The 23,980-nt window shown below is 50.0% G+C and overlaps 1 protein-coding gene across 1 annotated transcript; it reads left to right on the forward strand.

Annotated features, from left to right (window-relative positions):
• The first annotated feature begins 1,541 nt into the window (after window positions 1–1,541).
• On the forward strand, window positions 1,542–12,729 carry SERPINA6 (serpin peptidase inhibitor, clade A (alpha-1 antiproteinase, antitrypsin), member 6). Its single transcript, XM_006879095.1, has 4 exons — window positions 1,542–2,151; window positions 3,232–3,502; window positions 8,591–8,738; window positions 12,529–12,729. Exons 1-4 carry the CDS (start codon window positions 1,542–1,544, stop codon window positions 12,727–12,729), a joined length of 1,230 nt encoding a protein of 409 aa, XP_006879157.1.
• Window positions 12,730–23,980: the final 11,251 nt, after the last annotated feature.

Consider the following 23,980-nt stretch of genomic DNA (forward strand, 5'->3'; position numbering starts at 1 on the left):
TCCCTGAGCTTAAGAAATGCTGAGCAAGTTTGGCCCTTTTGATTTTCCAACTCTAGCTCCTTGCACTTTTCATTGTAATATTTTGCTTTGTCATCCCGTGCTGCCCTTTGGAATCTTCTATTCAGTTCTTTAGTATCTTGAATTCTTCCTTGGGCAAGGAGAGTATGATTATTGATTTTTCTATACAGAGAAAACTGAAGGAGGGAATGAATACTAAGCTATCGGCTGCTCCTTGGGAGAAAAATGGGTGATCTCCTGCCATGCACTTCACAATCTCTGAAAAGCCCCCTGGAGGAGTTCTGCCTCAGTGGCACCAGGCAACACAGCAGCATGTTGCTGGGAATCAAATCCCATTTAATCGCCATGAAACCCAGCAAAATGGAGATTTGCTCTGACAACCCAGAGACACAGCAACTGTGGTTAGAGCGCAGACCTGGCTTCCAGGTGATAGCGGATGTGCTGGTTGGGGGAAGCTGAGGGGAGCCAAGGGGTGCTTCTCTTGTCTTTATTGAGGGTTTTGTTTTGAAATATATCCGAGAAGGGACTTTGGGATGTTGTAGAGCAGAACAGAGCTTCCAAGACTTCAGGCTGCACTGCGGTCTTGTTGGTACCTGTCTAAAACATGCATTTCCAGGCCCTCCAGGGAGAGAGGGGGTCCCACAGATGGGAGGTTCCCGGACATCCCGGTTAAGGCTGCGTGGGTGATTCCCTGGCGCACCTTGTGGTCGGTAGTTAACTATCAGCTCCTTATTTGGACGGTGGGTGGGCATTTGCCCTAAGCGTCAGCTCCCACCTGCCTACGCTCAGGAAATAGCTGCTTTATGGGTAAGGCTATTTGCAAGGATGCAGCATTGCTCCTAGTTCAGTGCCGAGCCCCTGCACAAAATCAAGACCAAACTCATCGTTGTCAGGGTGATTCCCACTTGTGACAACCCGGTGTGGTACAGAGTGGAGCTGCCCCCGTGGGGTCTGCTCACGAAGCAGACCGCTTGCCGGGCCTCTCTTCTGCAGCACAGCTAGAGAGGGGGGTTTACATTCATAGTTAGGGAGCTCTGGTGGCTCAGTGATAAGGAACTGCTCTGCCAACCCAAAGGCAGGTAGTTCAAATCCACCAGCTTCTTTGCAGGAGAAAGGCAATCTCGTGTGATTTACTGCTTCTGAAAACTCACAAGAGGGTCAGCTGTGAGTCGGTTCTGACTGAACAGTACATAACAATAACAACAACAACAATAACAATAGCAATACAACATGTAGCAACATACTTATATCCAGGGACTTAGATGACTGGATGGACCTTGATAAACTGTACCCAGAGAGAACGCACATTTTTAGATGGAGAAACTGAGGCCCAGAGCACTGGCTGACTTGGCCCAGGCCACGCCCAGGCCCTCATGGCTGAAGGAGCGGGGTGTGTGTGTGTGTGTGTGTGTGTGGTGAGAAGGGAAGGGTCTGTCAGGGTCTCCTCCCCTCTGTCCCACTGGATGAGTGGCTGCACCCTCTAACCACCATTTCTGACTTGCAGGGTCTGGTTTTCTGGGGCAATGCTTCTCATTCCATACATCTGCCTCTTCTGGCTGTCCACCAGTGGCCTGTGGGCTGTCCAGGCTGAGGACCCCATCTCTGATAACGACCAGAGGACCCCTCACCGTGGCTTGGCCCCCGCCAATGTTGACTTTGCCTTCAGCTTGTGTAAGCAGCTGGTGGTCTTGGCTCCAGGCAGGAATATCTTCATCTCTCCTGTGAGCATCTCCATGGGTTTGGCCGTGCTGTCCCTGGGTGCCAGGGGGTCCACTAGGACCCAGCTCTTCCAGGGCCTGGGCTTCAACCTCACAGAGACGCCTGAGGTCGAGATCCACCAGGGCTTCCAGAACCTTCACCATCTCCTGGGTGAGTCGGACACCAGCTTTGAAATGACCATGGGCAATGCCTTGTTCCTTGGCCACCACCTGGAGCCGCTGGAGTCCTTCTCTGAAAACAGTAAACACTATTACCAGTCTGAGGCCGTGGCCATGGACTTCCAGGACTGGGTCAACGCCAGCAGACAGATCAACGAGTACATCAGGAATAAGACGCAGGGCAAGATTGAGGATTTGTTCCCAGAGCTGGAGAGCACAGCCAACCTTATTCTGGCCAACTACATCTTCTTGAAAGGTAATCCCTCATCACCCTGTTCATTTTGAAGAATAGTGACAGCAAGTTAATCACCATTCACTTTTAGTTGGAAAGCACCCCCTCCAGTTCTGTGGACACAGACATCCCGCTGTCCGAGTCGTTAAATAAGCTCACTTGTGAGACAGGCTGAGTTTGCGCTTAGTCAGTATCCTAGGGTCAAAGAGGTTGCAACGGAGAGCCAGGCATCAGTTCCCGAGTTCCCATCGCTCCCCCTGGCCTCTTCCTCCAGTCCTTCCCTTTGGTGCCCAACAGTAGCCACTACAAAGCCTGGCTGAACTGAGGGTTTAGGGCACACAGTGCACAGAGCCTGCGCCATGGGCAGAGGGACGAATGAGAACCAGCCCGGAGCTCACCAGGGCTCAGGACTAGAGGTCCACGGCAAGCAGGACACCTGAGACTCGATGTGCTCAGAGTTCTCAGTCACCTCCAGAACCAGGGAACACTTCACCCTCCACTGCAGAGCAGAGGCGACTCAAGCAGAACTCAACTCGTGTCTAAATTTGGGTGGTTGGGTGATGGTGTCTCAGTGGTTGAACCCTCCCTCCCACCCAGGAGTCCCAGCTTCCCAGACAACGCACCCACACAGCCACCAGCATCCCCTGGTGGAGCGGTGAGCATTGTGGTGACGATGGCTGGGTTCCAGCAGATCTTAGGCAGACTAGGAACTAGGGCTTGATGATCTGCTTCTGAAAAGCAGCCCCTGCAAGTTGGCACCAACTTGGAAGCAGTTGACACAGACCTCAAATGGGTTCAGAGGCTGCACAGTATTGCCAGGCAGGTTTGGCACCCCCTAAAGAACCATTTCCTCCACCAGAGCTGCATAGGAGTAACAGGGTGTCCCTTCTGGGAGCGTGGCGGGTTTCTCATCATATGACAACACCCTGGAAGAGGATCCAGCGGATCTGGGGCCGGTGGGCATGGGAGCAGGTGGCTTTGAGGGAGTATTCTTACCCAGCCCGGGCCACACAGGAGATGCCATTTGTACCCCTCCCGGTGCAAAGGCCCTACTCCACAAAGCGCTGGCTGGGTCCTCCTTCCAAGCCCCTCTCCCTTCCCTAGGCACCTGGGCGCACCCCTTCGACCCGGAGCGAACCTTGGAGGAGGACTTCCACGTGAACAGCACGAGCGCCGTGAAGGTGCCCTTCATGTCACAGCTGAACACCGTCAGGTACTTCAAGGACTCCGTGCTCCCCTGTGAGGTGATCCAGCTGGATTACACCGGCAACGAGACAGTCTTCTTCATCCTCCCCGAAGACGGTGAAATAGACACGGTCATCAACGCGCTGAGTAGGGACACGATCCAGCGGTGGTCCGACTCCCTGAGCCTGTGGTAAGTCCGTGCAATGTTCACAGCGAAGGCAGTTCCCAGAGAGAGCATGATGGGAACTGGGCCCCTGAGTGTCTCTTTGCTCGCAGATTCACCCTCCTGGTCCCCAAAGTCCCCAGTGTAGAGGCCATACTCACTGATCTGTCTTATTGGCCTACCTTGGGACTCCCACACAGTGTGGTCCATCTCCTTTCATCTGGGAGGTTAATGCAGGCATACCAAGCACACCAGCCAGCTCCTTCCCAGACCACAGCAATAAAGGGAACATTGCAATAAAGGGAGCACAGGAAAGTGTGGCTTCCTCATGCATGTATACAGGGAGCTCTGGTGGACTAGTGGTAAGGAGTTACACTGCCAACCCAAAAGTCTATGGTTCAAATCCACCAGCTAGGCAAAGAAGAGCAATCTCCTCTCGTGCAATTTATCACACCTGAAAATGTACTGGAGGCTCAGCAGTGAGTCAGTTCTGACTTAATGGTACAACAAGTGCATATAAACGTAGCTCTGGTGGCCTAGTGGTGGGGAGTTGCACTGCAAGCCCAAAGGCATGTGGTTCAAATCCACTAGCAGCTCCATGGGAGAAAGATGGGTGATTTCTCCCACACAATTTACAGCCTCTGCAAACCCACTGGAAAGTCAGCTGTGAGTTGGTTCTGACACAACCTCATGAGTTGAGTTGAATGTGTATAAAAATCATGTTGATGCTCCACTGTAATAGAAGAGGTTCTGACAGCTGAGAGTGTTCCATGCCGTGCTGCTGAACAAAAGGTCGGCGTGTGAACCCACCAGCTGCTCCGAGGGAGACCGTGAACGTTCTCGCTCCACGAAGATCAGGCCCCTGGGAATCAGAAGCACTGTTGCTACATCGGCTCAACAGCAATGGATGTGTACCCTGCAGCCTACAAAGTGTACAACATTAATGAAAAGTTTGAAATATTGGGAGGATTATTACCAAAATGTAAGTCCTAGGTATGCAAAGTGACCACGTGGTACTAGAAAAACTGTGGTCAGGAGATTCGCTGGATGCAGGGTTGCCACAAATCTTGAACTGCATGGAAGAGTGTAGTGTCTGCAGAGCACAGCAAAAGGAGGCATGCCTGTATCGCCCCTGGGCTGTCCCAGGTTCTCACCCCTGTGCTGCGGCATCCTTTAACCCAGCATGTGCAGACCCCTCCTCACCCGTTTCATTACCTGCTTACTTGAAAACAAGCACTGTTAAAAGAGTCAGGGATCTTCCATAAGAACACTATGAAAATGTCCTGCACACCCAGCACAGAACCAATGCAAAGTCTCTGAATGGATCTCCATACAGTCAGGGTCTACTTCTCCTTCCATCAGTCAGTAAACCTGAAAGCTGGGCACATGCAGGTAACAGGTGAGTGAGTAAAACCACAGCAAAGAGTGAATGCTGGTGCTCGTACCTGAAGGTACTCCTGGACCAACCACAGACCCTTCTCTTTAGCAAAGACTCAGTACAGGGGCCACGAAACCAGGGGCAGTCAGAGAGGTCAGGCTGAGTGACAGTGGGCGATGGATGGATGGATGGATGGATGGATGGATGGATGGATGGATGGATGATGAGTGGAAGGATGGAAGGAAGGACGGAAGGACGGAAGGACGGGAGGAGGGATGGATGGATGGATGGATGGATGGATGGATGGATGGATGATGGAAGGAAGGAAGGATCGATGGAAGGAAGGATGGATGGATGGATGGATGATGGATGGAAGGATGGATGATAGATGGAAGGAAGGGTGGATGGATGGTTGGACGGGTGGATGGATGGATGAATGGACTAATGGACACAGATAGACGGACGGATGGATGGATGGACGGACTAATGGATGGATGGATGGATGGATGGATGGATGAACTGCCCATTCCTCACCCTCAGGCACTTCTGAGCTAGAGGTTGGTCAAGGTTATGCACCAGTGAGGTTCAGCTCCACTCTGTACCTCAGAGGAGGAGGCAGTGTTTTTGAGAACAAGTTCTCTTTCCTCTGTAAGTTCAAATTCTGCTTGTGCCAGGGGAATCAGGGTAAAGCCAGTCAGCATGGTACCTGATGGTAGATGAGAGGACATGTGGGTTCCAATGGCAGAGGGGACCCAGAGGACGGAGCCATTCCTTGGATTCAGAGAAGCCCAGAAAGACCCCTGAAGTGGGCAATTGCACTCAATAAGCATAAACAGAAGCGCCTGCTATATCCAACGAGGCTGAGCCCTGCAGGTGTTGTGCGTAGTGGACTGCCCACCAAAAGGTTGTTGGTTTAAAACCAGAAACATCCTCCTGTGAAGTAGTCTTAGCAACCCGACCGAGGTCATCATGGGTCGGAATCGCTTGGGTGTGGGGCACTGTGCCACGAGCTACTCACTCTAACAATGACCGAGATGATTGACAGTGACCTCAAAGCCTGGCTGAGCTTGGTGGAGATGGTGAGGGTGCGCAGCATAGGGCCGCGTTCTGATCTGCAGTTCATACAGTCACTACAAGTCGTAGTCAACTCGACAGGACCTAACAAGAAACCTGAAGGTAAAGGGGCTTGGGTTGGGCAGTTTCCTCTAGCCTTCGAAACCCAGGGGAGGACCACCATGTGTTGGAAAGGACACCACAGACCATGTGGTCCCAAGAGGGGCAAGGGATAAAAATGGTGACAAATTACATATTTGGGCTCCACAGACATGTGCTCTCGAACAGAACACAGGGCTAGTGTGACTCATATAATGACGTACGTTACCTCAAAGCGGGCAGTGGTGTGGGAGGGGCTGCAGGAAGACAGGCGATGTGGGAGGGGCAACAGAGTTTGTGGCTTATCCTTTGCACTGTGCCCCCATGAGAGCTAAGAGCTCAGTTAGTGGGAAGCAGCCTCAGAAAGAGGCAAGGTCATCCCCAAGCCGGGGTGGGGGGGGGCATGCTGCATCAACAGAGGACAATCGAGCGCGTGTTCTCTGAGGTCACTGGCAACGCTGGCAGCAGCAACAAATGAGACACAAGCTGCTTGGATGCTCTTGGAAGCAGAGAGTAGCTCGCAGAATCTAGAAACTCTTCTACTGTATTACAAAGGGAAGTTTCATGCATTTCTCGAAAGTCAGCCATTGAAACCCCTGGTGTGCTGTTCTACTGTGACACACATGGGGTGTCATGGCTCAGAATTGAGGGCGACTGGTTGCAGGCCACTTGGCACCCAGGGTTCAGAAGTGGATAATTCCACCCGGTTTGCTGAATTGACAAGTGCCTAAGAGTTTGACCGTGCTCTTTTGGAAAGAGGGGTGTGGTCCATTTCAGAAAAATTCCTATAGCTGTTTTGGGGGCACGCAAGCCATCTTTCTGTTGTTAGACACCATGGGGTTTGTTCTAACTCTCAGCAACCCCATTATGATAGAATGGCATCCTGCCCAACCCTGTGCCGGCCCCATAATCTCTACTGTGTTGAAGCACATTGTTACAGCCATTGTTAGCCTGTGGAGTTGAGGGTCTTCCTCTCTTTTGCTGACCTACTTTTTCAAGCATTACGAATAGCAGTGGAACATTGTCTGATACAGAGGAAGCAAGTTGAGTGTCTGCAAAGCCTTTAACTCTGCCTTTAAGATTGTGTGTGCTCTTGTGTTTAGATTAGAGTTGAGCCACGTAAGGGGTCCATTTGCCTGCTCCATCATTTTAACACTTCACCACCTGCCCAGGGCCCCAAACGGGCCTTTTACCACCAGTTAGCAATCAGGTGCCACTGTTAAAAAATTCATGATAGGGAGGAATTGTGTAACAAGGAACTTTTCTTTTACTTCTCAAAGAGAAGAGCGAAATGGGGTAGAGGAGTGGACAGGGAGAAAAGTGCAACAGTGAATGAATGGAAATCCAAAGTCTGAAAACGTTCATAAAAATTAATTTTAAAAAAATCTATACAAGAAAAAAAAACACTTGATTAAAAAAATCTATGATGCCCTTAGTTTATGACCATGAAGTGAAGGATGATTTTGTTTATACATAAAGCATTTCTTCAAGAAAATAACGTCATTTGGACAACATTAATCAACAGTACGTGCCATTTATTCAAAAATTTCACAGGGCAAAACTACTCAAGATAAAATACACCTTTAAGAATCACGCCCATTGCCATCAGCTGTTTCTGAGGCAGCGACTCTATGATAACAGAGCTGCCCCACGGGTCCCCAAGGCTGTAGCGTTATCAAGGTTGACAGACACGTTTCTCCCAAGAAGAGAATAAAGGGTTGTACGTTCAGCTCTATTACTGACTAGACATGAGTACTCACGTTTCTAGTCAATAAAAATGATTATGCCCACCTTTGTCCAAGAAATAGGCCCTGTGATTCCTCACCTCCCCCTGTAGCCAGGCCCTTTGGCCATCCTCACCCTCCCTCCTCACCCCACATGGTGCCCATCAGTGTGGGGAGCTTTGTCAGTCACCGGGTGCAAGGAAGCCTTCTGGACTCGTCCTCTCTGGAGTCTTCCTCTTCGTCCCCCCTATTCCCTCCCTCCCCCCATCTGTGTGTTGGCAGCAGCTCTCTATCTCCATGCCAAGGTGACCAGCTCAGTTCAGAGCTGTGACCTGGTGTCAGCTTGGGGACAAGGTGACCGGCTCGGTGCAGAGCTGTGACTTGGTGTCAGCTTGGGGACAAGGTGACCAGTTCGGTTCAGCTCCGTTACCTGGTGTCAGCCTGGGGACAAGGTGACTGGCTCAGTGCAGAGCTGTGACTTGGTGTCAGCTTGGTGCCACCGCATTCTTCCACTGTCAGCCCCGTGCTCCCTCCACCCTCTGCTGTGACCCACATTCATATTGGGGGTGATCGAGTGCCTGAGAGGCCAAGGGACGTCTCATGGTCCTCACTCACCTAGAAGCTCTGAGCAGCGATTTGACCTGAATGTGTAGGTGAAATAGGCTCGAAAAAAAAGCCAAGAAGAAATGAGTGTATAGCTGACCGGCCCTGTCACCCGACCTCTTCCCTGTCAGACTGGGCAGAGGACTGTAGGGGCCATCCGGGAGATGGGGCAGGGAGCCAAAGGCTGGAGGGACGGGACGACTGCCCGTGTGTGGCCCCGGGGGAGGACCATCTGACGCCCTGCTTGCTCTCGGGCAGGCATATGTATCTGTCCATCCCGAAGTTCTCTTTCTCCGGAGTGTATGACCTCAGCGGCGTACTGGCGGACATGGGCCTGGCAGACCTGTTCACCGACCGGGCAAACTTCTCAGGGATCACCCCAGAGGCCCCGCTGAAGGTATCCAAGGTAAGTGTCTTAGGATCCCTTCTCTTTCATTTTCCAAAAATTCACAGGGAAAATAACAACAATAAGCAACAGTAAGCTCAGCCCTAAAAGCTAAGCAGTGAAGAAGGATGACAGAAGAAGAATTGAGCCTTTGAGCTGTGGTGTTGGAGAAGAGCGCTGAACATCCCATGGACGGCCAAGAGAACAAACAGGGCTTGGAGCGGGTGCAGCCCAAGTGCTTTTTGGAGGCAAGAATGATGAGGCTTCACCTCACATACTCTGGGCATGTTGCGAGGAGGGGCTATTCCTTGGAGAAGGACGTGATGCTGGGAAGGCTGGAGGGTTCGTGAAGGAGAGAAATTGACAGGGTGGATTGACACAGTAACTGCCACAATGGGCTCTGTGTGTCAGGAAGTGTGAGGACAGTACACAATAGAACCGGGGGCAGACCTTTTGTTCATAGGGTCGCTATGAGTCATACTCTACTTGACGGCACCTAACAACAACAACAACAAGCTCAGCCCAGTGTTCAAGAGACCCAGATGGTGGCCGGGAGGTTCAGCAAGGAAATGTGACCTCTTCGAGATCACACAGAAAGCTAGTGACAGGGAAGGGTGATGGCTCAGGTCACTCATCCCAGCCTGACCACCAGAGGGGGTTCTTCGAAGAATAAAGTTACCATGGCAACATTGTGAGCAGCCCCACAGGAAGAGCAGGGGGACCCCGAGCTGTCCACAGACGCCCATCGTCTTTACTCTTCACTTTGATGCTCTGTAAGTCATTCATTCATTCATTCATTCAGAAAATGAGTGACCAGCCACTGTGTGTCCCCAGCTGTGCTGGGTACTTGTAATGCCTGAACCACCCAAGACACAGCCCCTATAGTCCTGGGGGGGGGGGCTGATGGAGAAGGAAAAGGAGGCATGAGGTAGTGGCAGCAACCCCTTCCCCAGTGCAAGAATCTGGGGACCACTGGTGAGCCCAACATGGAGTATGTGCCCAGTAAATCACATCTCATGGGGGTGACCTGCATCAGTACAGCTACCACCTTATAATGCTGTGTGTCAGGGGTCCCTACCAGGGCTCATGCATAGAGATTCTAGTGACAGAATAAAGTCTCCCCCTCGCCTTCCCTAGACTGTGGACTTGAGGGAAGCAGATGGCCAGGTCTTTTTCCCACAGCGCCTATTCTGTTACCTGGAGCACTTACACATGGTGCCACCAGGGCTCCTTACATTTCCATAAGGTGGCATCATGCCAATTTCGCAGAGGAGAAATCTGCTTGGAGGTGGTAGTGTTGCTGAGTGCCATTGAGTTGGAAGCGACTCTTAGTTGATCCTCCTGCAGATTTTTCAGAGACAGTAAATCTCACAGGAGTGGATTGCCCAGCTTTCTCCCACAGAGCAGCTGGTGGATTTGAACCGTGTTGGGCCAATTGGCAGCATCATTATGGATGGTGAAGAGATTGAGATAGTTAACAGTTTTAGTTTACTTGGCTCCACAGTCAACAGTCTTGGTACCAGCAGCCAGGAACTAAAAAGACGAATTCCATTGGGAAAGTCAGCTGTGAGGGACCTTTTAAGAGTACTGAAGAGCAACAACATCAGGCTGGAGACTAAGGTGCACCTGATCCAGACTATAGTCTTCGCAATTACGTGGTATGCATTGGAGAGTTGGACAGTGAATAGGGATGATAGAAAGAGAATTGATGCCTTTGAGCTGTGGTGCTGGAGAAGAGTGTTGAATATACCATGGACTGCTAGGAGAACAAACAAGTTTGTCCTGGAGAGGGTGAAACCAGAGTGCTCTTTGGAGTCAAGGATTCTGAAGCTTCGTCTGACATACTTTGGGCATGTTGCAAGGAGGGACTGTTCCTTGGAGAGGGACATCATGTTTGGGAGAGTGGAGGGACAGCACAGAAGAGGAAGACCCTCAATGAGATGGATCGATTCTGTGAGTGGAGTGGTGGGAATGAGTGTGTTTGAGACGGCAAGGTTGGCACAGGATAGAACGGCGTTTAGGGCTCTTGTACGCAGGGTCGCTATGAGTTGCAAGCAATTCAATGGCACAAAACAACAACCACCTTTGTGTTGGCAGCGTGATTCCTCACCACCAATCAACCAGTGCTCCCCCTCAGCTTGGTGCAGGGATGAGCCATCTAAGGGTTTATAGGCCCAGGAAAGGTGAAGTTAATAAGTGACACACAGTTAATAAGTGACAGCTTCAGTTGACAACACATATCTAGTTGACTCAAAGCCTCCTCTTTTTAAGATGTAAGTCGGGGATTGAACCCTTGACAGCTTCGTTCCGGCCACTCGTGTCCATGCACACAGCTCCAGAGCCTCTGAGTCCTTGATGAAGCCCCAGTGAGAGTTCACTCAAAGGCGGCTGTTGGTGCGAGCCGGGTAATGAACGTGCTGTCGAAGGCAATGATGGACAGAACTCGCCAAGCGTTTACCTGGTCTCAGAATGCCTATGAATTCTGATCACAAAAGGGTCTTTTCAACAGGCAGGTGGCACCATGAATTCTGTCTGGGCTTTTGCACATAGAATGGGCACAGCATTCTACATCAGTTGAACTCCAGAATTTATTTAACAGAATGGAAAGGGCGCAGAGGGCTTGAGAAAGTCAGATGCCTATTTCTCTAGCAGTCTAAGATCTGGAAAGAAGTACCAATGTCGACTTGGAAGCCCAGGTGTCCCAACCAAACCTTCCATCCACTAGTAGCTGACCTGATCATTGTGTAGGTGGTGGTTGTTACGTGCCACCGAGTCCCCTGTGACTCCTAGTGACGCTGTGTACAATAGCTCTGAAGAATGCCCTTTCCTAAGCCTGTCTCACTGACTCCAACACACCCAGTGCCCTAATCACTGTGTCAATCCATCTCATACGGGGTCCTCCTCTCCTGTGTGGTCCCTCCACTCTTTGGAGTGAGCATCATGTCCTTCTCCAAGGACTGGTCCCTGCTGACAACATGCCCGAAGTCTGTGAGATGCAGCTTCATAATCCTAGCCTCCAAAGAGTAACTTGGTTTCACCTTCTCCAGGAGAGACTGATTTGTTCTCTTGGTGGCCCATGGTATGTTCAATGCTCTTCTCTAGCACCACAACTCAAAGGCACCAATTCTTCTTCTGCCCTCCTTGGTCACTGGCAGCTCTCTGATGCAGGACTTTTCTCCTGTCTAGAAGGGAAAGGAGCGCTAGGGGGATGCAGTCCACACGGAGGTGCACTAGCCCAAAGGCAGCATCTCTCTGACTCTTCTAACGCACCAGTGACTCTGAGGGAGAAAGACGGACAGTCTCTTCCCATGCACTTGACAGACTCAGAAACCCAGTGGAGGGTCAGCTATCAGTTGGTTCCGACTGGACCAGCAATGAGTTTCTTGAGTTGAGCAGATGTTGGGTGCAGCTTCTCCAGCTATACAAAGCAGAGGGGCTCTAGGCAGCTTAAACTCTGCTTCTTTGGGCTATTTGTGAAACAACAAGCTATGCATATATTTTTATGTTGGTTATATATTTATATGTTAGTTATTTATATATTAGTATCTCGGGCTCTTTTTAAGCTAAAAAGCCCCAGCTTGCTATGAGAAAGTAAACCACATGAAACCCACACAGAGAAGCCACCAGGGAGTTATTTCTAGAGACTATGGCTGAGTGCTGGGCCCACAGCAGCTGCTAAGGTGAGAATCCAGCCAGCAACCTGCCCTTGAGGCCAGTTCTACCGTCCACAGAACCGAGTGTGTGAGGCAGGCCAGGCGCACTCTTGCCGCCATGCTGGGGCCACCCTCTTGTCTCTGTCCACATCCAACAGGTGGTCCACAAGGCTGTGCTGTACCTGGATGAGACCGGGATAAAGGGAAGTGCTGTCGCCTCTGAGGGAGGCCAGAAGTTGACGGTGAATTCAACGGACACGCCTTACTATTTTAAACTGAACCGGCCCTTCATCATCGCCATGTTCGACAACTTCACGTGGAGCAGCCTTTTCCTGGGCAAAGTTCTGAGGCTGACTTGAGGACAGGAGCACCTGGGCCACTGACACCACCCAACTTGGGGCACCTGGGGCCCCACAGAAATGTTCTGGGGAGAGGAGCCGTCCCCCATCTTCTCCGGGTCTTCTCCATCTAACGCTCATTTCTACCTGTTAAATACCTTGTAATAAACAACTGTTCCTGGCAGCTCTGATGGTGTGTGGGGGCCGGGAGGAGGAGGAGTGAATATTCTTGGGAGACTGATCTGTAGGAAGAAGTGTGTGGGAAGCGGAGCGCTGGTGGTGCAGCGGTTATGTGTTCGGTTACAGCTGAAAGGAGGGTGATTGGAACCCTCCACCCACTCCCCGGGAGGAAGACGAGGCATTCCGCTTCCATAAACATGGACAGTCTTGGAAAACCCTCAGGGGCAATTCTACTCTGTGCAAAAGGTCACCATGAGTCACAACCAACATGAGGGAAAGGGGCTGTTATCTTAGTTCTCGAGTGCTGCTAAATCAGAAATAGCACAAGTGGGTGACTAAAACGAACAGATAAATTCTCTTACGGTTTAGGTGGCTAGAACTCAGAATTCTGAGAAAGCCAGGAGCAAGCTTTGGTCATCAGTCTGCCCCTGACACTAGTTGGGTTACAGGGCAGAGCCCACAGCTTCAAGGGATACACCCCTAGCTCTTCTTTCTTTGTTATATAGTTAGTGTGTTTTCTCCCTCTCCTCCTTCCTTTCCCTCTCCTTCTCCCTCTCCCTCTCCCTCTCCCGCTCCCTCTCCTCCTTACTTTCCCTCTCCTTCTCCCTCTCCCTCTCTCTCTCAAGGATAGACCACACTCCCCAGGGAAACTCCTCTTACATCATGGTTATGACCTGTGAAAAACTTGCACTTAATTCCCTCACATCAGATTAAAGCTGGTCATATCAGAACACGCAGTGAGGGATGACCCGGCATGTTGTCGGGACTCACCTTGGGAAAAGCCATCATGCTGGAAAAAGCAGAGAGTCAGTGAGAGAGAGAAAGACCTTCAACCAGATGGACTGACAGAGACTGCAACAATGAACTTGAGCATGGCAGAGAGCTAGGGCAAGACCTCACTGTGTTGTTTATAGGGTTGCTGAGTTATGTCATTGTTCAGTGCCGTCAAGTTGTAGACAACCTGGAGAGTGACCCTATGAATCAAAGATCTGAACACTTGTATGACTTTCATCGTTTGTCTAAGTTCATAGAGTTTCCGGAGGCAAGCTATTTCGGGAGTGGATGCCGCTCCTGCTTCCCAGCCTGTTTTAATCAGAGACCTCTGTAGTTGACTTGTTAGCATGTCACTGGGTAACTGCCAAGCCACTGAGAATCCTGGCCTAGCCAAGCCCACACACGTTTGGAAGGACACACCCCTATCTATGACAGCAGTGACTTGGCAAGTACCAGACTTGGAAGCCTGGGAGTAGCTTCTGCTGCTGACAATCCTGCCCCTCGTCCCTGGCCGTGCAGGTGGGGGCCTAGACCTGACACAATCCAGTGCAGGGAGAGAGGTGTGGGTGAGTCAGGCTGGAGTATGAGAGACGGGCCCTGAAATCCAGCCAAGTCGCTGAGACCTGAGATACCACAGTTCTGCACTTTTCCTTGCAAGGTTTCCTGGAGTCCCTAAGTGGTGCAAACAGTTGGGCGCTCGCCTGCTAGCTAAAATGTTGAGGGTTTGAATCCACCCAGAGGTGCTTCTGAAGAAAGGCTCGGTGAGCTACCTAAATGAAACCCAATCAAAGTGCCACTGAGTCCTCTGGAACTCATCACAACCCTGTGTTATGCTTCCAAGGCGGTAAAATCTGAAGAGGCTGAGTGTCTTTCTCCCTCTGAGTAACTGGTGGATCCAAACAGCCGACCTTCAGTTAGCAGTCGGCCACACCACACACTCCTCAGCCAGGGCTCTGATCCACCTGCTGACTGATCACCGGCTCAGCCTGCAAACCTTGCGAGCACAATTCCGCTCTGAGACGTGCGGGGTTTCAGGGAGTGGGAATCAACTCTAAAGCAGATGGTCTGGTATTTTTCAGAGGAGAGGAGGCTGGAGGGGACAGAGATTGGAATACTGAGGGGTTGATTTAAAAGCCCTGCTGCAGCCCAGAGGGATGGGGAGGACACACAGGATGTCAGGGATGGAGGCTAACAATCACTGGTTTTCTTACTACACAAGCCACGCTGAGGACTTACCAGCGGAGAGGAGAGACCCAGATGGGGCATCGTGAGGTGGTATCTGTCCCTAAACCGGTCAGCCACAGCCTGAGAGGCTACCCACAAGGCAGCAGTGTGCCCACTTCTCCCAATACAAGGAACACTTTTCTGTTTGCTGCCTGACATGCAGTTGCCTTGTTTTGGTATGGTCCAGTTTTCACATTGTTCCTTTCAGAAGACAAGTGCAGAAAGTTTGTCATTTCTGCCTCCTTGAATTCCACCCATGAAATATTTTCTCTCTCTCTCTCTCTCGGTGTGTGTGTGTGTGTGTGTGTGTGTGTGTGTGTGTGTGTGTGTGTTCCAGAGCCTTCCTCTTATTCATGAGTGAGAATTTAGAATACTCTTTAAGGGACATTTCAAATCAATGTGGAGGAAGTAGATTCTTTAATTATTTGTCTCTATTTGGGGACAACTAGGTAGTAAAGGAGGCTAGGATTTTGAAGCTCTATCTCATACTTTGGGCACATGGCCAAGAGAGATCAGTCCTTGGAGAAGGACATCATGCTTGGGAGGGTGGAGGGACAGCACAGGTGAGAAAGACCCCGGATGAGAAAGATTGACAACAGTAACTGGGATAATGGGGATTGGTGTGTCAGATACAGTGAGACTGGCTCAGGACAGGGCAGGGTTCAGAGCTGTTGTACAAAGATAGGGTCACTATGAGTCGCAGGCAACTCAATGGCATATCACAACAGGTAGTCAACTGGGCAACAGGTAAGTTAGACTCTGTCTAACAAGTAAGTTAGACTCTGTCTAACAAGTAAGTTAGACTCTGTTAAATTCCAGATGGGCCAAAGAGAAAAATTCAAGCTATAAAATAAAAAGTTGCAGATGTGTGAGGGGTTTGGTTTTCCCCCCAACAAATTTCAGAATGAGAAAGAATCACGCAAGGATTCAGCACACCTCCAAGATACCATGGGTTCGGTTCCAGACCATGGCAATAGAGACGGTAGGTATTTCAATAAAGGAAGTCACATGGAGATGTGTTGGTCGTTTGTTGCCCAGTGCGTGCAGAACCACATTTTCACTGCACTATGGTCTACTAAGCAGAGAACTCTGGTGGCCTAGAGGCAAGTAGCTGCACTGCAATCCCGAAGGCATGTGGTTCAAATCTACCAGATGCTCCGTGGGAGAAGGATGAACAATCTCCTCTCATTCAATTACCTGCCTCTGAAAACCCACCGGAGGGTCAGCTGTGGTTCAGTTCTGACTCTACAGGAAACAACAACAACAATAACATGGTCTATTAAAGGAGTTCTGATGACAAGGAGTATTTGTTAAGTGTTGTGCTGCTGAGAGGTCCATACATTGTTCTGTGGGAGAAAAACAGGCAGACTCATCTCCTGGATAAGAGTACATTATTTACAGTCATTGCGGGTCACTATGAGTCAGGACTGACACAACAGCAGTTGCATTTGGGTGGGTTTTGGTTTCGAAGTCTGTGAAGTGTGTGAATCCATGGCAATCTTGAAATATTACTAAAATTACCAGAATGTGACTAAGAGTCACATATAAGAATATGCTGTTGGAAAAAAAAATGGTGCTGACTGGCTCAACATGGACATGCCGCAAACCTTCATCTGTCACACACATATCACACACACACTCTGTGAAGCACAAGAAATCAAAACACAGTAACATTATAGGGAGCTCGCACAGGGCCAACTGGAAGCACCATGATAGATGGAGAACAGATTTGAGATTGTTAACAATTTCACCTTGCTTGGATCCACAACCAGCACACTTGGCTTCAGCAGTCAGGAAATCAAAATACAAATTGCATTAGGAAGGTTTACTATCAGGGAACTCTCCAGAATGCTAAAGAGCAGCGATTTCAGTCTGGAGACTTCGGTGTGATTGATCCAGGATATGGTCTTCACAATTGTTTGCTATTCATGAGAAATTCTCACCCCTGGGCAAATTGGCAGAACCATTATAGATGGAGAAGAGATTGAAGTTGTTCATAATTACTGCTTGTTCAGCTCCACAGTGAACATTCTTAACATCAGCAAGCAGGAAATCAAAACACAAAATGCACTGGGAAAATCTGCTGTCAGGAAACTCTCCAGAGTACTGAAAAGCAACAATGTCAGCCTAGTGACTAAGGTGCACCTAATCCAGGCCATGATCTTTGTAATTACTTGTTATGCATCAGAGAGATGGACAATGACTAAGGATGACAGAAGAATATTTGATACCTTTGAGTTGTGGTGCTGGAGAAGAGTCTTGAACATACCATGGACCACCAAGAAAATAAATAAGTCTGTCTTGGAAAGGGTGAAACCAAATTTCTCCTTGGAGGCTAGGATTTTGAAGCTTCGTCTCACATACGTTAGGCATCTGGCCAGGACAGACCAGTCCTTAGAGAAGGACATCATGCTTGGAAGGGTGGAAAGAAAGCATAGAAGAGGAAGACTCTGGATGAGAACGATTGATACACTAACTGGGGTGACGGGGGTTTGTGTGTCAGAATTAGTGAGACTGGCTCAGGACAGGAAAGGGTTCAGAGCTGCTGTACATAGTGTCGCTATGGGTTGCAGGCGAATTGATGGCACATAAAAACAACGGTAACAACAGCATCATCAGAAAGCTGGACAGTGGTTAGGGATGGCACAAGAAGAGCCAATGCCTTTGAGTTGTGGTGCTGAAGGAGACAGATTTGTTCTGGAAAAAGTAAAACCAAGTTGTTCCTTGGAGGCAACGTTTTGAAGCTCTGTCTCAATATACATTTGGGTACGTTGCCAGGAGGAACCAGTCCTTGGAAAGGAACATCATACTTATAAGGAAAGAGGGACAGCACAAGACAGGAGGAATCTGGAGGAGATGGGTTGACACAGTAACTGCCATAATGGGTGCAGGGACCTCAGAGACAGTGCTATTGGCTCAGGACAGAGCAGGGTTCAGAGCGATTGTGCATAGGATTGCTATGAGTCATGCAATGGAACATAACAACAACTGGTGGCCTAGTAGTAAGAAGCTGCGCTACAATCCTGAAGGCAGGAAATTCCAATCTCCCCGCTGCTCCATGGGAGAAGGATGGGCAATCTCCTCCTGCTCCATTAACTGTCTCTGAAAAGCTGCTGAAGGCTCAGCTATGGGTCAGTGACAACAGCACACAACAACGGAAATATCCATTAAAGTAATTAAATATCCAAGTCATTTAAGAAAAAAAGATCGGTTCATTCACATAAAGATTTAGGAATAAAAGTCAAGTGAAAAGACAAATGAAAAACTGTCAAAAAGATCTCAAATGACTCCAAGAGCTCATTTCTTCAACAAGCCAATTTGTTTAAAAACAGAAATAACCAGCACCCCCTCCCCACAGGGGAACGCTGTGTGCTGATCTGGGGAGAGAAGGAAGCAGAGGGTGAGCGCGGAGTGTGGGCTGCCTAGGACAGGACGGGGTGCAGGTGTGGCAGAGGGGCTGCTCCCTGGAAGTACTGGGTAACAGGGGCCCAAGGCCCACGGCAAATGGCACAGAGTGGGGGCTGGTGCCCCCGTTCTGGGGCTGTGGTTACAGCAGCATCACTGCCAGGACCCCGGGGCCCAGCCCTGCCAGCGCCCAGGGCAACAGTGACCACAGGAACACACGTGGTGGTGGCCCACCGACCTTGGCACACTCGCTCTCCCTAGGAGCATGAGCTGTGTGGTCCACGGATGCCTCATTGGGTTCACAAACCTCAGGAGCCTGGGGATGAGAGGAGGGGCCGAGGCAGACGTCACAGACAAGCAGGGAGGTGTGTTCTCACATTCACACAGGACATTATCCTGTGGAAAGGCTGTGCCGGTGTGGTGCCAGAGCTGCTGCATCTGCGGCAGGGCCTGAGGCTGGGGAGGGGGCTTAACCTGTCCTTGGCTCCAGAAGCAGCTGAACAAGCATATTTTCCAGCTAGATTCCTGTCCTTCCTCCTTCTCCAACCACAAGCTGCTCCATTTCCTTACTTTCTAATTGGAAACCCTTATCATTTGGGCTTGGAAAAGAAAACACCTTTCTGAGATTTCCCAAATTCCTGTATCACATCTCTAACTCTGCCTCTTCATGGCTCTAAAACCTTCAATGGCTCCCTATTGCCAGACTGCATACCTGATGGGGACAAGAATTCCTTTTTTTCCTATTTACCTGGGTTCTAAATCTGGCACACCTAAGTGGAGCCAGGTAAGTGCGCTCTGCACAAGGTCATTGCCAATAACATGACTGCCTTTGAGGAAGGAAAACTCCCTTGAAGTTCAAATCCATTGTTATCCCAGGAGCTTGTACTGGTTGAGTCCGGGGCTTTGGAGCCCACAGAGATCTGGATTTAGCTGTAGCTCTTCTCATAATGGCTCTGTGTCCTTGACGGTTACCTCTCCAAGCATGTTTCTTTAGACCCAGTGATGGAAAGCCTGTCCTTGCTCTCCTACACAGATCCTTTCAGGAACCCTGGTTAGTGCAATGCTTAAGTGCTTGGCTGCTAACTGAAAAGGTGGTCTGGACCGACCAACTGCCCTGAGGGAGAAAAGACCTGGTGACTTCCTCCCATGACGACAACAGCTCAGACATCCCCGTGGGACAGTGCTACTCTGTCACCAGAAGCCACAGTGCTCCAAAGCACCTCAAAGGCAGTGGCCAGAGCAAGAAATCCTGACTGTCCTAGAGAAACGCTCATCTCAACAGAGGCTTCAGCCTGTCACACTGCCAGGTGAGGCAGCCGGCAGGTGCCAGCGAGGCTCGAGCAGAGACCAGAAGTTTCCCCACTACTGTGCCTGGTGCCAATGGAAGGAGGCACAAGCTGGCACACACTGGACATTTGCTTCACTTGGACCGCGTTGTAAGGTATTGGAAGTGACTTCTTTTCCACCCCTCTGCTACCAGCCCACTGGAATGTTCCTATGGACCCACTCAGGCGGGGAACCTACCACCCTTGTGTTTCTGCTTCCTCAGTCCTCATTATGCAGGCAATCGGCCCAGGGTGTTTTACGACTGTGGTCTTGTGAGTCCCAGGGCACAGTTGCTTGAGATGTCCCTGGGTCTTGTCCTAAGAGGTGGCTCTCCGTAGTGCAGTACCTTCAGCCCGAGTGAATTCCTGGAAGGTTCTGTATCTCTTTGATAGATGGCATCCCCTAGGCACTTCTCAGCGCCTTCTGGTGTTTAACTACAGGTCTGTGATCAGCTAAGACTGAATACAGACTGGAAGTCAGATAATCTGAAGTCCAGCTCCCGCAAGGCCTGAACATCCTCACCATTCTGCCTTCAAATGAAATACTCCTTAGAAGCAAATGCAGCAAGACTGTCTCATGAGTTTGAGATCTCATTAACAGAAGGGACCAGTTCCTGGAGAGGGGCATTCATGCTGGGCAGAGGGGCATCAAAAAAGAGACTAGCAAAGAGATGGACTGATAGATAGATAGAAAGGCTGCAACAATCCATTCAAATGTGGCAATGATGTGGGCATGGAGCAGTGTTCTGTTCTGTTGTACATGGGAATGATGTGACTTAACACACCTAATACCAAGTGCTAAAGAGCAAGGATATCAACTTAAAGACTGAGGTGTGCCTGACCCAAGCCATAGTATTTTTCAGTCACTTCATAGGCATGTGGAAGTTGGACAATGAATAAGGAAGACTGAGGAAAAATCGATGCCTTTGCATTGTGCTGGGGGAGAATATGAAATAGACCATACAATACCAAATGAACCCACAAAACTGTCTTGCAGTGTGTGCAACCAGGGTGCTCCTGAAGAGGTAAGGAGGAAGACATTGTCTCTTATACTTGAGTCATTATTGTCAAGAAGGGCCAGTTCTTAGAGTAGGAGATCATTCGTAGACAAGCAGAGGGTCAGTGGAGGAAACCAAGACCCATAATGAGATGGACTGACATGATGACTTCAAGAGCGGGCACTGCGGATGGAACAGGGGCAGGCAAGGCTTCAATCTGTTGTACGCAGTGTCACAGCGAGTCAGGTCAATTTGACACCTAACAACAGTGGCCACAACGCTGCAGGCAGCTTAATGTGAACATGGTACAACACCGGCGTTGCTCACTGTTCAGCCTCCTCTTCTAACTTCTCTTCTTCTTCATAACTATCTGCACCAACAGCCCAAGACAGCAATGAGGTGGAGGTCGGAAGTGCCTTCTCTCTCCAACTTTTATTTTTCTCATCAATTCTGACACCAGCTGTATTTCCCCAGCACCCTCTGCTGGGCTCAGTAACTAGCTGTAATGACCACACATAACTCACAGACCGTACTCAGGAGTACAGAGTTTATTAGGGAGAGAACAGGCAATAATAATTCAGGGTCTAGGAGACTCAGGGTAGAGTTGTCTGCTTACAACTTCAGCTCAGCCGTGTCCACAGTCAGGCCTCGGCCCCTGGGCCCGGCTTCCATGCTGCTCAGGAAGTGTTACAAAGCTTTGAGCTCTATCAGTCAGGGCCAGCATGCTCTGCAAAGACACCCTGCTCAAGTGCACTCAGCTCTCTTGCTTCGTGGCTCAGTCGCCCCTCTAAGGCACCCTGTTCTGCGCACGGGAAGCCCACTGCTCTGCCTCACATCAGCCTCCTGGGTCTGCTGCTGCTATTCTCTGCTGCCTTGAACTGTCTCTGATGTTGGAGCTTTTTCTCGTGAGTTGTAGTTCTCAGCTCAGGAACCCTGGGAGCAGAGGATGCACACCACCTCCATTCCTTCGTGGTGGTAGTGAGGTCTCTCCTGTCTGCCTCCAGAATGACTCAACATTTTAAGCCCAGGGGGATGGCAAAATTGACCAATCTTATTAGGGGCACATTACCTGCAGATTCTCACATGCCATGCAAATAAGATTTGCATTATTAGCAAGTCGCCCAATCTCCTTAGTGGGTTGCAAGCACATTATTTGCATAGTCTCTCCTATTCACTTGATGAGTTATAACACCAAGTTAATAAAGATGCTATTACATATTACAGTGACCTCCTGTACCACATTCAATGAATTCTTGCCTTCTATTTAGAAGGCCCAGCCTCAATACCCAGACAGTGCATCTATCTCACACCTAGTCACCACTGTCTGCCCGCAGAGACTTGTGTGCTGTTCAAATGCTGCACAGGGCTCAGTGGCTTCTGGACTAGGAAGAAAGGCCTGGTTCTCTCTGTCTGAAAACCAGCCCATGCAAACCCCCTGGATTACAAGCATGCAATTCTCCCACTTGTGGGGTATTCATGACTCAGAGTTGACTCAAAGGCAGCCAAGAGTGAAAGGTGCGGGAAAAGAAAAACTATTTATGTTATAAAAGGGATTTTGTAGGCAGGGAAGTATTTTTCTTAAAGGATTTCCACCAGCTTGATTTTGAAACTCACTAGTCTCACGGTTAGTGAACATAATTAAGTAGGAAGTTCTCCTTGAAACAGGCCTCACACTGAACTAGTGGTTAGTCTGTCTGTCTCCCCCAGTGGACTGGAAGGTCCTCAGGATGTGGGGAAAGCTGGGTTGGCTCATCTCTGCTTCTCTGGGGTCCAGCATTAGGCTGGACATGCAGGAGCATCAAGGGACCCCATCACCTTTTCCACACTTGGCTTCTGGGATCTAGGGTACATTGGAATCTCTCCCACATCAACATTCCTGAAGGCGCTGGTCTTACTAAAGCAGAACCTTGAGATGAAAAGCACTATCTTGAAGGTGGATCTTCAGGGCATAGGCAGCTGGGAAAAGGGATTAACACGGTCAATTTTCCAGAAACTCCATCATCTCCAAGCAAGACGTTAATTAGTAACAGTCCCACAAGGGAAACATACTTTGGAATAGCAAATATTTGCTGAAGGTTTTGGGCTGCAAACCTTAACCTTTATCTTTGCCCTGAATGAAGGACTTTCCCAGGCACCAGAGGGCCCTTCACAGGTAAGAGGCAGAGCCTTAAAGGGAAACCTTCGGGAGAGATGGGTGTCAGGTGGGACAGAGGCCTCATTGTCCCTGATGAGGAGATGGGCAGGCAGAGCACAGACCTCAAACCTAGACTCCCTCTTGTTCAGTGCCATCAAGTCAACCCCAGCTCAGCAAACCTATTGCAGCAGGACACTCTGCCTGGTCTTGGTGACCCAGGTGTGGGCAAAAGCCTGTCATAGCTGGGAAGATGGTTTCTGCGCAGGACAGAGGCCCATGGGAAGGGGCTTTTAGAATAGAGATCCTGTCACCAACCAGTCCACATGCCAGGACACTCCTTCCAGGCCAAGCCGCCCTCCTTTCCCCAGGGCTCCCCTTGATGGTCTCAGGTGAAAAACTGGGGGTCAGTGATTCCTGGAGCCACATGATCGGGGAGATGAACAGTTGGCCTTACCACTTGGGTACTATGTAGAAAGGTGTGGATTTGGTGTGCTTGCTGGCACTCTAGTCCCCGTGTAAGGCTCAGCTGTTGAACTAATACCATATGGAACATGGAAGGCCTGTGGTAGAGCTGTGGCTAATCAAGTGGTGGTTAGTAGTTCAAACCCACCTGTCATTCCACAGGAAGAGATGAGGTAATCTGCTCCTGTAAAGATGACAGCAGTGGAAGCCCAGCATTTGGGAGGTCTTACTCTGTGCTGGACAATGACTAGGGAGAATAGAGGAGAACTGATGCCTTTGAGCTGTGGTGCTGGTGAGTAGTACTGAATATAGCATGGACTGCTAAGAAAATGAACAAGTTCATCCTGGAGAGGGTGAAGCCAGGCTGCTCCTTGGAGGCAAGGACTCTGAAGCTTCGTCTGACACACTTTGGACATATTGCAAGGAGGGACCAGTCCTTGGAGAGGGACATCATGCTTGGGAGGGTGGAGGGACAGCACAGGAAGGGAAGACCGTTGATGCGATGGACTGAATCAGTGACTAGGGTAATGGGGATAGGCATGTCAGAGACAATAAGATTGGCACAGGATAGAGCAGGGTTTAGGGCTACATAGGGTCGCTGTGAGTCGCACGTGACTCGAAGGCACATAACAACTGTGTGCTGGAGGGCTTGTGAGTCACAACTGGCTTGATGGCAGTGGGCGAGTTCCCCAGTTAAGCACAGGAAGGAGACTGCAGTGGAATGTTGAGCCACATTCAAGCTACAGGGGGATCCTCAAGTACTATAGGGT

This window comes from Elephantulus edwardii, unplaced genomic scaffold, assembly GCF_000299155.1.
Source record: "Elephantulus edwardii isolate Elephantulus edwardi_28Jun2011 unplaced genomic scaffold, EleEdw1.0 scaffold00002, whole genome shotgun sequence".
NCBI classification, from domain to species: Eukaryota; Metazoa; Chordata; class Mammalia; order Macroscelidea; family Macroscelididae; genus Elephantulus; species Elephantulus edwardii.